The 14,008-nt window shown below is 43.6% G+C and overlaps 2 protein-coding genes across 9 annotated transcripts in view; one reads left to right on the forward strand and one right to left on the reverse strand.

Annotated features, from left to right (window-relative positions):
• Positions 1-14,008, reverse strand: part of NUDT5 (nudix hydrolase 5) — a 1,423,229-nt gene that overhangs the window by 522,042 nt on the left and 887,179 nt on the right. The gene's annotated exons all lie outside the window — the stretch shown is intronic.
• Positions 1-14,008, forward strand: part of ITPR2 (inositol 1,4,5-trisphosphate receptor type 2) — a 320,952-nt gene that overhangs the window by 98,493 nt on the left and 208,451 nt on the right. For all 8 annotated transcript variants that reach the window (XM_083399206.1, XM_083399209.1, XM_083399210.1 and 5 more), the window contains 6 exons: positions 1,081-1,253; positions 1,516-1,635; positions 1,732-1,917; positions 3,779-4,030; positions 5,721-5,865; positions 10,812-10,962. In XM_083399206.1, the coding sequence (XP_083255332.1) occupies positions 1,081-1,253; positions 1,516-1,635; positions 1,732-1,917; positions 3,779-4,030; positions 5,721-5,865; positions 10,812-10,962 (1,027 nt within the window). The remainder of the gene's footprint in view (positions 1-1,080; positions 1,254-1,515; positions 1,636-1,731; positions 1,918-3,778; positions 4,031-5,720; positions 5,866-10,811; positions 10,963-14,008) is intronic.

The raw sequence follows: 14,008 nt of genomic DNA on the forward strand, positions 1-14,008 counted from the left end.
AAAGCTAAAAGTTGGCTGATCAGACAAAAGTATGCTGGTCAGGTTTTTGGGGATGTGAAGAAGCAACTTTTATTATCATGCTGATTAGCAGCTGTACTAACTCTAAATTGTCTTCTGGGCACAGTTCAAGGTACTGATTTGGATGTGTAAATCTTGTAATAGCTTAGGTCATACATACCTCAGATACACCTTCTTGCTGGTCCTGTGTATCAGCATGATAAGTATGTGAAGTGAGAGTGCCTTCTTCACTGTATGTCTAGGTGTCAATTTTGAACCAGTCTGGAATCCCAGCTATGAATCTATGGTGCCTCTGCAATACCTTGCCAGTCCAGTGGCACCCGGAGTGCACCGGGTGGAAGGCCACTGAATTCAAGAGAGGTGCCCTTTGTCAGGCCAGAAGGCTGGACCTTCAAGAGACTCTAGTTCTCCACAAAGGGGTGAAGCCTAGCAGAAGTGGAGGTAGAAGCTCAAAAGGCTCAAAAGTTCACTTCTGCAAGTTGCTCATCAGGTGCTCTCCATGTGATCTGCTTTGCTGCTTTGCTCTATAGGCTCTTCCATGGGACTAGAACAGCACATCAGCCAACATGGGCATCAGCCATGCTTGTTGGGATTGATGGGGGTTGTAGTCCAAAGCATCTGAAGGGCACCAAGTTGGGGACAGCTGTTACAGACCAACATTTTTGGTGGCTGCCTCACAGTTGTGGAGCAGCCCTTCTCTGAGCTCTGTGAAAGTCCAAACCTGAATCCAACTCCATAAGAGCAAAACTTTCCTCTTGGGATATCTTTAATATAATCAGACTTGGAAAAGATTTGATTGATTTGAGTATTTGTTTTGTTGTTGACCTGTATTTTAATGATTTTTAATGGCTTCTGTGCCTTGAGAAGGATCAAGATAGAAACAAAACTAAAATAGCTAAACACATATGGAGTATGCTTCTCGTAATCTAAAGAAAGGAACCATGGTCTCTCATCTACTTGCCTATCAAACTAAATATTGCTGGTCAAAAATGGGGTGTGGGTCATGTGTGGAACCTTCCATCTTTCAATCTGGTGACAGACTACCCTGGGATTTTCTTCCAGGAATACATTGCTAAGAACTTCTGTGTCATGCAGTCTCAGATCGGCTATGATATATTGGCAGAAGACACAATCACAGCTTTGCTGCACAACAACAGGAAGCTACTAGAGAAACATATCACAGCTAAAGAAATAGAGACATTTGTAAATTTACTCAGGAGGAATCGAGAGCCAAGGTTTGAATTAGCCCACACCATTTCTTTGCTTTCTTTTAAAAATTTGTACACTGATCATCTTTTTATTTGTGTATCTGTGATCATGAACCTGTGTCCAGGAACAAATGATAGATTACATAAACTTTGCACTATATGTAATTTAAATTTGCATTCAGTATTTTACAGATAGGGTACTATTGATAATCATTGTGTTGTTTCTTTTCAATAAATTCCTGCAGTGTGACCCATCTCATTTTCTTGTTAATCTCCCCCTCACCTCAAGGTTCTTGGACTACCTGTCAGACTTGTGTGTTTCCAACACAACTGCAATCCCAGTCACTCAGGAACTTATTTGCAAATATATGCTGAGCCCAGGAAATGCTGATATTCTCATTCAGACCAAGTAAGTTAATTGACCTCTCAGTTTAATTATTTTACATTGTCTCACACAGTTTTAAGAAGATCATTAGTAGGTATAGTGTAAACTGTTTGTTTTAAGGTTGGTCTCAGTGCAAATGGACAACCACTTGGATTGCTCCACCCTCTCTGATGATCTGGACGAGGAAGAGGTTTGGCTGTACTGGATTGATAGCAACAAGGAACCTCATGGCAAAGCCATCAGGCATCTTGCCCAAGAAGCTAAGGAGGGCACCAAAGCTGATTTAGAAGTCCTCACTTATTACAGGTAAAGCAGCTTTCCAAAAAGGTGAATTATTTGTCCCGCAGGACACAAGTTAATCCTTTCTGTTCCTTCTGTGTTCTCTGGATTCATCAATGTCCTCAGAGTTCATTGCCGGGATTCAACATGCACTCCACAAATTTTGGAGGCCTGAGCTAAGCATTAATTCGGTAAGAATTTTCCCTTTGAGAAAAAATATACTGAACACACACCCATCTCCAGCATGGTTCCACCAGAAAGTGGGATAAACTTTGGAAAACAATGACTGAACCAAGCTGTGTTTATAAGGTACTGCAATGGTGTTTTGTGCAACGTGGTCCAAGGCTGAAAGCATACGCATTGCTGGGTATGGACTAAATTAATATTTTTGGTAAAAGACTACTATTGATCTGTGAAAGATACTTCACTGGGGGTCAGATGAATGGCATGGGAACACCCACTAGCATTGTTGTAGCTACAAGAATGTGGATCTGATCAGTGCATGGCTAGGAGACTACAAAGAGCCCTGTGTAAGATACTCTGCTAATAGAAGAATGTAAAGTTATACCAGTATCAAATTAAATCAAACTTGGTGTTGCTTCATTTCCCGGAGGGGAAATAACATCTGAACAAGCCCCGAGATGCTTAATGTACAATCTGCAGTTCATTGATAGGTCTTCATTTAAACTAAAGTTGTTTCATTGAATTAAATTAAGACTGCAATTCTTGGCACATTTACCAGGAAGAAAGCCCTCCCCACAACACATACACATTGGCTTCTGAGTAAAGTGCGTAAGATTGACCGTATACTGTAAGTCAGCTGATTGATTTGTGGATTTTCAGCCTGTGTCCTTAACGTTTTCATTAGGCATGGCTTATGGCAGGATACAAGGCTAGGTTGCAAAACTGCTATTAAATGTAAGAATTTCAATGTCGTTGAGGGATTTATTCGGAGCAGTGCTGTGTACACCATGCAGGGTTGGGCAATGTCAGCATTTCAACATTGTGATGTATCACCAGCCAAACATTGCAATATGAAATGGAGGGGATGCAACACACACAGCAAGTTAGGAGGGGGGAAGGATGAGCCCTGTCTCCCTGCTTTGCATCACTCACTAGCCACCATTCTCCTCGGGGCAGCTGATTTCCTAAGGAGCCAATTTCTCCGCCTCCTTCACCAGACGCCTGATTCTCTCTGTTCATTCCTTCACCCCCCCCCACCCCAGTTCTAAGGCTCCTTCACCGCATGCCCAGTTCTCCCTACTCTTTCCTTCACACAAACACACTGATTTCAAGCCTCCTTCACCATATGACAGATTGTCCTTGCTCCTTCCTACACACACACACGATTTCCCCTCCTTCCTTCGCACATACCCCACCCCAGTTTCAAGGCTCCTTCACCGCATGCCCAGTTCTCCCTGCTCCTTCCTTCGCACATACACCAATGTCAAGCCTCCTTCACCCTGCACCCAATTCTCACTGCTTCTTCCTTTACACCCCCCGATTTCAAGCCTCCTTCACCTCATGCCCAATTGTCCCTGTTCCTCCTGCCCCCTCCCCAATCTCAGGCCCAGCTGGGGCCACTCATTCCTGCTGCTGGGTGCTGGAGGCGGAGCAGTGGTGGTTTCACTCATGGTATACCACCGGGTGAAGCTGCCATCGTGTCCTGGGTGATGCATTGATACATTGCCCAGGCCTAACACCATGTAATGTGGATTGTATTTTATAACTGAGTGAGAGTCTAGCAGCCATAGTCCAGTAAAAGACTAGAAATGTGTTGGTTGAGTTTATGTAATATTCCTCAGATGTTTAGATTGGTACCTTAGCAACCAGGTTATTGAGTAACAAACACAGAAATAGAAATGACATTATTTTATTATTTTCTAAGGTACCAGTTGAACCTCTTTGCAAGAATGTGTCTGGATCGCCAGTATTTGGCTATAAACCAGATTTCCACACAGCTGTCGGTGGATCTGATCCTGCGCTGCATGTCAGATGAGAGCCTGCCTTACGACCTGCGAGCCTCCTTCTGCCGTCTCATGCTGCATATGCATGTGGATAGAGATCCTCAGGAGATAGTGGTGCCTGTGAAGTATGCCAGGCTATGGACTGAAATCCCTACCAAGATCACTATCCACGAGTGAGTTCTCTGTTGAAACCAACAAAATGGAACATTCACTGATTGGTGGCAGATTCATTTGTAGTAGTAGTAGTCGTCATCATCATCATAGATGGCATAATGGACACAGTCCTAGTTGGTTTTAAGAGATGATTTGACAAATTCATGTAGGATAGGCTTCCTGGTTTGATAGCTGAATGGGACCTCCATGTTCAGAGGCAGTATACAGTCTTCTGAAGACAAATAAGACTAGGCCATTGCCTGCTTCTGAGCATACCAGAAGTGGCTTGGGGGATGGGGCTATAATGCTAGCTTCCTGGCAGTGCCTCTTACTGGAAGGGAGAGGAACAAGGTGGCAGGGAGCTTGGCATGGTACAAGTGCATTGTCTAGAGCAGTGGATTAGCTCCACTGGTGCACCCGAACATGCCCCTCCCCATCTTGGCAGGAAGCTAATCTTGCAACTCTGCCTCACTGGGTGAGATACTTCTGCAGCACACAGAAGCACCTTGGCAGGCTACTCTGGTTTAAATTATTTTAATGGATCCTGGGTCTAAATGGATTCTGGTTCTGATGCAGCAGGGTTCTTCTTACGTTCTTATGAAGCAATTATTATTATTATAGTTATTTACTTCATATCCTGCTGTTTTCCCAGACCGGAACTTAAGGCAGTATACAATATTTCTTATCATCTCTGAGAATAAAAACCTGAGAATTTTTATGCAGCATGAAAGTGAAAAGGTTTCTGTCCTGGGTGGGTAACACAGTATAACATTTTAGTATTGACTTTTGTACCATGAAGATCCATAACAAGGGAAGAAGAAGAAGATCACCATCGTAATCATCTAGTGACTACCTCATCCCGAAGAAAGCTCTTTAAATTCATCTGCCACTCAAAAAATTACCAATACCACCCTTTTGTGGGGTATAGTTAATCCTAGGAAGAAGCTATTTGGCATAGCTTTATGCAATGCAACTGCTTCATATTAGAATTCATGTTCCTTAGAGTACTGACAAGCTCCAAGTTTTGCATGTAATCACTAATGCTCTGCTGTGAGTTGCTGCCTGGGGTTCCACGCTGTGTGTGCACATAAAACGGCAACAAAAGGGCATAACTAATACATGTTTATAAATGCATGCATTACGTTGGTGTCCAGAATAGCTACAGGTTCCTGCTGTGTGTAGATATAAGCTTGGATTCTATATGTGAATCAAAAGAGCTTCCATTCATAGAAGGAGAGTTGTGCTCATGGAAGGGTCCTTATTTTGAGGTAGAGGTTTCTGTTGTTGTTTTGGAGGAGCCTTGCATATTTATATATCTTCAGGATGGACCTTTGAGTTTGTGGAGTAGATTTCTAGAGTATATCATCAGCCGCTTAACAGAATGTACAGTCCAGCTTAATTTTGTTTTATTTATTATTTATCCCACCTTTTAATATAGACTCTGGATGTCTTACAATAAAAACGAATTAATTAGTAATTAAAAGCAGTATAAAACTTACAAATAGTAATAATTAATGGTGAGGTCTACGCTGATTCTCATGATGCCATCTACGCTTTAACTTTCTTGGGGCTTTGTGACAAGCTCTTGGGAGATGTCTACAACCTATCAAACATTTGTGCTTGTGAGGCACCAAAAATTATTTATTAAACCTTTACTCCCTCCTGCTGTTTCCCACTTATTTAGCTTTTGCTCATGGTCTTGCTTTGTAGGTATGACTCTTTCACAGATTCCTCACGAAATGACATGAAGAGGAAATTTGCTTTGACAATGGAATTTGTAGAGGAATACTTGAAAGAAGTTGTGAACCAACCCTTTCCTTTTGGAGACAAACAGAAGAACAAGCTAACTTTTGAGGTATTTTTCTGTTATCCTTGCCAGTACTGAGTGCTTTTCAAATTTAAAAAAGAGCAAAGGGGAGCAGTGGCAGAATATCAGCTGATTTACCATCATTCTCTGCCTCCTACCTCACCATTGCACCTCCCACTTGAGGTCTTGCTGATTCTGAATTTACCAAACCAAGTATGGTGTGGGGAAGGTTATTAAGAATACCTAACAACCTGTAGGCAATGTTTGTTGAAATCTCTGTAGCCAGAGGGTGGGTTCAGTACGATTTTAATGGATAGAACAGTTGATCCTGTTAAGGCCCTAGTTTCACTATGGAATGGTGAGACTTGCAGAGCCATTGATATGATCGCTCCAGCACTGTGGGGTCCATTTTGCTGCTTGGTACACCTAAGAGGTGCAGTCAGTGAGGTGGCCTGGGAGAGGGTTGGTGCATAAGTGGCGTAAAACGTGCTTAGGAGTCAACCAAGCACATGCTTGGGCTCATAATTGGGCCTATCATGTGGTGGTGAGCGGCAAAGAGATCCTACTTTACTGCCTCTATTGCGTCCTTAGGGAGCTGTCCAGCAGAGCTGTTCTGTGTGGCTGTAGGATGGTTAATCTTGATGAAGGGGCAGATCTCTGGAGCACATGGTAGCTAGCTGTCACTGGCTAAACACTCTGAGAATAAAGTTGCTGCTATTGTGACTAGGGTTGCCACCAGTTATGAAAAAATAAAATTGGCATTAATGTTTCCTCCTTTGTGCACTCACCCTAACTTGCTTGTCTCACACAGGCCAGCTTGCTAGACAACTTGGAGGTTTAGCCTGCCCTCCCAAGCTGGCTGATTGACACTCCAATCTGGCCAATAGAGCTTGCCAGTCAGCAGGCTCTTCTGGGTTGGGTTTGGTTGGGTTTCCAAGGGCTCTAAGACAATGTTTCCCAAACTTGGGTCTCTAGCTGTTTTCAGACTACAATTCCCATCATCCCTGACCACTGGTCTTACTAGCTGGGGAGGACGGGAAGTGTAATCCAAAGACAGCTAGAGACCCAAGAAACACTGCCTAAGAGGACGGGTGAAACATTTCCTGGAGCAGCAACCTCAGCCACTTCAAACCTAAGAAGTTGTTGCTATCTTTTCTCCACTTTCTTTTTTTTCTTCTTTTTTAGCTGGGTTTCTACATTTATCTTACTTCTGATAGGCAGAAATTCAGCGGGTGGTTGAGGATTTCCTTTCAGTATCATTGGAATGTTTGTAGTTACTGATAGCTTTCATTTGATCATTGTAATGGATTGCTTTGAAGGCATTTCTGCATCAGGTAAAGTAATTTTTAACCCCCAATCCCCCCAATTTGTCCTTTATTGTCAGGGAAGAGTTAGAGTTAGAAGTTTCCAGTTTCCCAGAGGGAGAAAGCTTTCTCCAAGGGGGGAAGGAGAGCAGTGAATCTAATAGAAGAGAGCAAGAGGAACAACAGGGAGGGAATGGCTGTTCCCAGGAAAGGCAAGGGTTAAGTTCTAGCTCAGATTGGGAGGAGAGGAGATACAGGCCAGCTCTAGCCAGGAGCTAGACTGTATTCTGCTCTGGTCAGACCTCACCTGGAGTACTGTGTCCAGTTCTGGGCACCACAGTTCAAGAAGGACACTGACAAACTAGAACGTGTACAGAGGAGGGCAACCAAAATGGTCAAAGGCCTGGAAACAATGCCTTATGAGGATCGGCTAAGGGAGCTGGGCATGTTTAGCCTGGAGAAGAGGAGGTTAAGGGGTGATATGATAGCCATGTTCAAATATATAAAAGGATGTCACATAGAGGAGGGAGAAAGGTTGTTTTCTGCTGCTCCAGAGAAGCGGACACGGAGCAATGGATACAAACTACAAGAAAGAAGATTCCACCTAAACATTAGGAAGAACTTCCTGACAGTAAGAGCTGTTCGACAGTGGAATTTGCTGCCAAGGAGTGTGGTGGAGTCTCCTTCTTTGGAGGTCTTTAAGCAGAGGCTTGACAACCATATGTCAGGAGTGCTCTGATGGTGTTTCCTGCTTGGCAGGGGGTTGGACTCGATGACCCTTGTGGTCTCTTCCAACTCTATGATTCTATGATTCTATGATTCTAGGAGGTTAGAAAAAAGAGCGGGAAAGCGAAGGGAGAGGCGCCTTCGCCATTTTGAGGGTGGCTGGTCTCGGAGAAGCAGAGCTCAGAAGGTATCTGAAATAAGTGACTCTGAGGAAGAATAATTAAAGATAAGGATAGTTTAAAAGTTTGTTTGTTAATACATAATAAAAAGTTATAAAAGAACAGGAAGCGTTTGCATGGTGATCGGAAGAGGACCACGGCCAGTCCTGACATTTATTTTGCATGACCTGTCTTGTATTTTGCCCAACCAAAGGTGGCAACCCTAATTATGACAGTACCAGCTGAGGTGGCTTGAAGATGTGGACAGGATACTTGCACTTATGCTCATTAGATCCTTGTTCATCCTGGCTTATTAAACCTGCTGGGGTGGGGAGACTGAATGGGTCATGGGTGTGGTAAACACCTCCTTGTGCGTTGGGGTGATGTCTGCTGCACTTAAAGAGGCAGTGGTGTGTCCACTTCTCAAAAAGTCCATCCTAGACACAACAAAGTGTAACAACTATAGATCCCCTTTCTTGGTAAAGGTGGTGGAGAAGGTTATTCCTGGAAGAGACTGATTATTTTAGATCCACTACAATCCGAGTTCAAACCTGGTTTTGGAACTGAATTGGCCTTGGTTGCCCTGATGAATGATCTTCATCATGAGAGGGACAGAGTGAGTGCGCCCCTGTTACTTCTGCTTGTTCACTCAGTGGCTTTTGATATCATTGACCATGGTATCCTTCTGGACCGACTTAGTGATATGGGCATCAGAGGCACTGTATTACAGTGGTTCTGTTTGTATCATCAAGGTTGTATCCAGAAAGTATCACTGAGTGAGTGTTTCTCGGCCTGTTGACATCTGTGCTATTGGGTTCTCCAGGGCACTATTCTCTCCCCAGTGTTATTTAATATCTGTATAAATATGTTGTGTGTGATCATTAGTAGTTTGGGAATGAGGTGTCACCTGTATGCTTATTTATTGATTGATTATTAAAGTTATATACCACCCTTCAAAGCAATATCATTTTATTACATAATAAAATACAAGATAAAAACACAGGTAATTAATTAAAACAAGGACAACAAAACAGTAGCCCCCCTTCCCACAGACACAGTTAAAAGGCTATAGTATATTAATCAGCCAAAGGTGTGCTGGTCCCGTGGGTTTCTGTGAGGCGTGGTCCGAGTCTAGTCCGAGGTCGAGGGTGCAGTATTGAGGCCGTCCATCAAAGCTGAAGCTAGGTCCAAGGCAGGGAGTCAGGTGAGGTCAGGAGATCCGGCAGGACAAGGTGCAGGCAGGAACTGGCTACCAACAACGTCGCTCCCACAACTTGGGACTGGAGCTGGCTGGCTTTTATCTGCCCGAGGCATAGGGCGGCCCCAGTCCACAGGTGACTCGTCTCTCCTGGCCTGGAGGCGAGCACTCCTCCTGTGGGCACTTAGTTCCCTCCGCCTCTCTGCCCTGAGCCTCTGCATCTCAGGAGAGGCTGGAGGGTTACCAGACCCAGAGGCAACCTCCTCTTCCCCTGACGGGGCTGAGAGTGGAGCACCTGCAGGCTAATTTAGCAACAAAGAGAGATCAAGCCTTTCTCCTAAATGCTCTGCAAGTAGAGATTCAGTGGGTGCCTTTTTGCAGGTCCAGGTGTCCTGCTCCCCAGTCCCCAACCCAGATAACACCCCCACAATGATCTATTGATATTTGTTTTTAACTTCCTTACTTTAAACTTGTTTTTAACTTAACAATTTTATTAACCACTGTGATATTTTTTATACAGTTGGACATAAATGTTTTTATAAATAAAAATTAAATTTCCATTGTTTATAGGGGCAGGGCTCTAGTGTCCTGCATAGCTTCATACCTCTCCACATAACTGGAAGAAATAGAATAAATTATACCAAATAGCAAATCTATGCAAATATTGTTGAATTCACATAATTCCTAATGATTGCAGCATGTCAGCTTTAATCACATCCAAATGCAGTTTAGATTAAAAACAACAATATAAGTGACTGACCTGCCGAGTGGCCATATCAATTTTTTTCAGCTCCATCCTGCAGAAGTATGTTTGTATGTGTGGGTGTGACAAAATTTAAGTGCTGAGAAAGCAGCATATTTTTATTTTTCTGGTTCTTGTTTAAACCCATATCAGCTGATAGAATCTTCTGCAAGTGCCTTTTGGAGGTTATGAAAACTTTGGTAAGGCTTGGGGTGGTATCTTTGAACAAGGAAGGGTAGGAGAAGCCTGCTCCAGCATGGTGACAGGCAGGGACTAGGAATCCTGCCCACTCCTACTGCCCTTTCATAGACTGATTCTACCATCATATAATTTAGTGTAGGAAATAAATTTCAGATCTGCATTTTTTTTTTATTTGATGGTATCAAACCTGGTCTGTTTTGGATAACATCAAGCCTCATCAGAAATGGATCTGTAATTTGTCTCTGCTGTAACACTGCTGGGAGCCCTTGTCTGCAACTTACAAGTGAAGAAGGTCATGGTGGTGAAGGGTTTCAGAATACCCTGCAGACACTGACTTTTAGACATTGAAATTGATGGGTATTTATTTGCCAGAGTATTCGTGGGAAGTCTCCTCACCACCTCCTTTTTCCTCAGTAAGGAGAGGAAACTGAAAGCCATTGGCTGGTGTATAGCTATGTCAACAGTTCATAGTAGGAGATAGGGCTCTATGCTGTTCTGGGTCAAATCCATAATTTGGATTGATTTCTGTTAATCTCCAGAAGATAACCACCAAATTTAGATTAGGGCAGCCACGTGGGTCCATTCATCACTAGTTAAATGTTGGGACCTCTTTCTTTCTGTTGATATTCCTGACCTTCCCCCCCCCCCCTCTTCCTTTTCTTTAGGTGGTGCACCTGGCTCGCAATCTTATATACTTTGGTTTTTATAGCTTCAGTGAGCTACTCAGACTGACTAGAACATTACTGGCTATCCTTGATATTGTGCAAATGCCTATGTCATCATACTTTGAAAGATTAAGCAAATTTCAAGATGGAGGTGAGTGTGTGTGGGGGGGGGTGATAATAGAGAATTATTTGCAACACATAATACATTACCTAGTAATACCTTGCATTCATTAAAGGTCCTGCTCTTTATTTTCCCCAATGGCTTTCTCTTTACCTTGAGGTGTGTTTCCCATAAAATACCGTATTTTTCGCTCTATAAGACGCACCAGACCACAAGATGCACCTAGTTTTTGGAGGAGGAAAACAAGAAAAAAAATATTCTGAATCTCAGAAGCTAGAACAGCAAGAGGGATCGCTGCACAGTGAAAGCAGCAATCCCTCTTGCTGTACTGGCTTCTGGAATAGCTGCGCAGCTTGCATTCGCTCCATAAGATGCACACACATTTCCCCTTACTTTTTAGGAGGGAAAAAGTGAGTCTTGTAGAGCAAAAAATACGGTAAATTGTATGCCATTCTGAGAACCCTGCTACTGAAGGACAGCTTATAAATTGTCTAAATTAAAGGAAATAAATACACCAAATAAAAATTGGCAGTATGTCTTCTTGTTTTGAAATATTTTAAACTTAAACTTAGATACTTTGGGTCATGCAAATAATGACACATCTATTAATTTAAAAATTAGTAAGATGCACCTTAGATGAACATCCTTTAAGTATAGTTTAGGATCTGTTGAAAATATTAATTATGGATAAAATATCTCAGCAGATGACTACTAAATAAGAGAGATAAAAGTCTCAGTCATTCATGACTGAATGACCGGTTATTTTACTTTCACTGAGGGGGAACAGAAGCATTGTCAAAATCTTGTTACCTGTAAGATTATTTAGCAGTAGTGGATGGTGTGATGGGACACTGTTGCTCACCTGGTCACACTGCTGCCACTTCCTGGAAGGTAGAGGGGATGGGGTGAGGCAGTGGCAAGGTCAGCACAACACAAACACTTCAGTGCTCTTGCCAGTGCATTTGAAAAGGTATAGAAAAGTTTCAAGGATAAGGAACCTAAAGAAATAAGCCCTAAGCCGAAAACAGCCTGATAGAAACTCAGCATGTTCCGTGGTCACAGAGTGCATAATTTTGTTTGGAGTGGAGGAATGGAAAAACAGGAATAGGGACAAGGATTGGAAAGGGATGATGTGGCTGGTTGGAATACTGAACAGGAACACTCCACACTGCAATACTTGGTTTCGGTTCCCACTTGTGTTGAATAATAATAGCGTTATGGGCTTAGCTTAACAAGGTGGTGAAATAAAGAAAACTGAAATTTGAGAAGGAATGGTGAATAAAATGACAGGATTTTAATAGGAAAATCAGAGTTGGAAGAGACCCAAAGGTCATCTAGTCCAACCCCCTGCAATGCAGGAATCTCAGCCAAAGCATCCATGACAGATGGCCATCCAGCCTCTGCTTCAAAACCTCCAAGGAAGGAGAGTCCACCACCTCTTGTGGGAGTCTGTTCCACTGCTGAGCAGCTCTTAGAGTCAGAAAGTGCTGCTGTGCAATGCCAGGTCAATGATTCACAAGACCACTGCCATCCATGATTTTATTGGGGATGGAGGACTGGACCTGGCATGTGTAACAGAGACTCAGTTGGATAAAGCAGATGGGCCTGTTCTTGCTGCTGCTTGTCCACCAGGGTTCTCTTCTGCACAGCAACCCAGGTCATGTGGGTGGGTGGGTTGCAGTGATTTTTAGGAAGTCATTAGCTTGCACCAGGCATCCTATTGGTAAGACCCAGTTTTCTGAGTGCATGTTCTGGAAGTTGGGCAATAGGAACATCCAGCACAGGCATGGCATTTATTAAACATTATCAATTGCTGACACATCCTTTAAAGCTGATTCAGCTTTAAAGCAACACTTCCCAAGCAGTGGGAATAAAACCTCAGCCAAGCAAAATCTGTAGATAGCTCACTTAGCTATCTTAAACGCCATGGTCCTCTGAAACAACTTATCTAGAATGAACCAAAAAGAAATCCCATCTTCCCATAGACAATGAACCTCCCAAATTTAAACACCTGCTCCATTAATAACCCTTCTATTAGAAAGCCAGCTCTTTTACCATGGCATGAAAAACCCTTTGAGCCAAAACTTGGACAAAGTCCAGATACCCCTGGAAGCTGAAATTGGCTATTACCTGCCAATCCACACCAGTTTCTGGGGATGAGATATGTTAAATAGTGGGTAGACATAGCAGACAATGCAGTGATTTCTCCAAAGCAGCTCTTTATTTGTAAGCTGGAACAGAACTGAACAGCAAACAGCTCAGCCGGCCTGCTTTTATAGGCAGCTGGCTGTCAACATTGTAGCAACAACAACCCAGGGTTTCCCACCTAAAGTAACTGACGTGGACCTGAGTGAAAACTATATCCACGATACCCCTGGGGGCCAGGGTGAGAACGTCAATACATAACACCCATCCGAAACCGAGATAAGGCATTAGTTACAATCATAGTGGTTCCATTACATACAGCAATACCCGTATTGGTTTCAGTAAAACACATAAGCATATTAATTGACCCTATTCACCATACAGCTTTAGATGTGCAGTTTGTCCAGTGAACATAGTCTTTTAAATGCGCTGGGCGCTTGGAAACCCTGCTGGATTGCCGAGGGCCAGTACCAGAGTCCTGGTGGCCTTCTGATTCTGGCGGCGACTGTGGTGCGGCCAAATGTGGCATTGAGCCCAAGTTCCCTGGCTCTGCTGTTGTCGAAGGAACCACCGCGAGCGGACTCAGTGGACGGTCAGGCACGGCGGTGGTATGAGTCTCTGGAGAGCCAGGCAGACCCAACGAAATGGCTTGGTTTGGCTCCATGCCCTCAGTTTGTGAGGAAGATGTAGGTGGAGCCTCGCCTTCCATTAACAACTGCTCTGGAGCTGGGGCCACAGTTGGGGGCACAGCGGTAGTGTCCAAATCCCCAATCCTGCACCTTAGCTGGTCTATGTGCTGGAACCACAAGTGTCCGTTCTTGAGTGCCACCTGGTACAAACGGGGCCCTGTGACTCCCACTACCACAAAGTTCCAGGCAAAAACCTGATCCCCCGGAATAAAGGACCGTGTAGCGTTATCGCACCATTCTTT

This window comes from Podarcis tiliguerta (assembly GCF_965153285.1).
Source record: "Podarcis tiliguerta genome assembly, chromosome: 10".
NCBI lineage: Eukaryota > Metazoa > Chordata > Lepidosauria > Squamata > Lacertidae > Podarcis > Podarcis tiliguerta.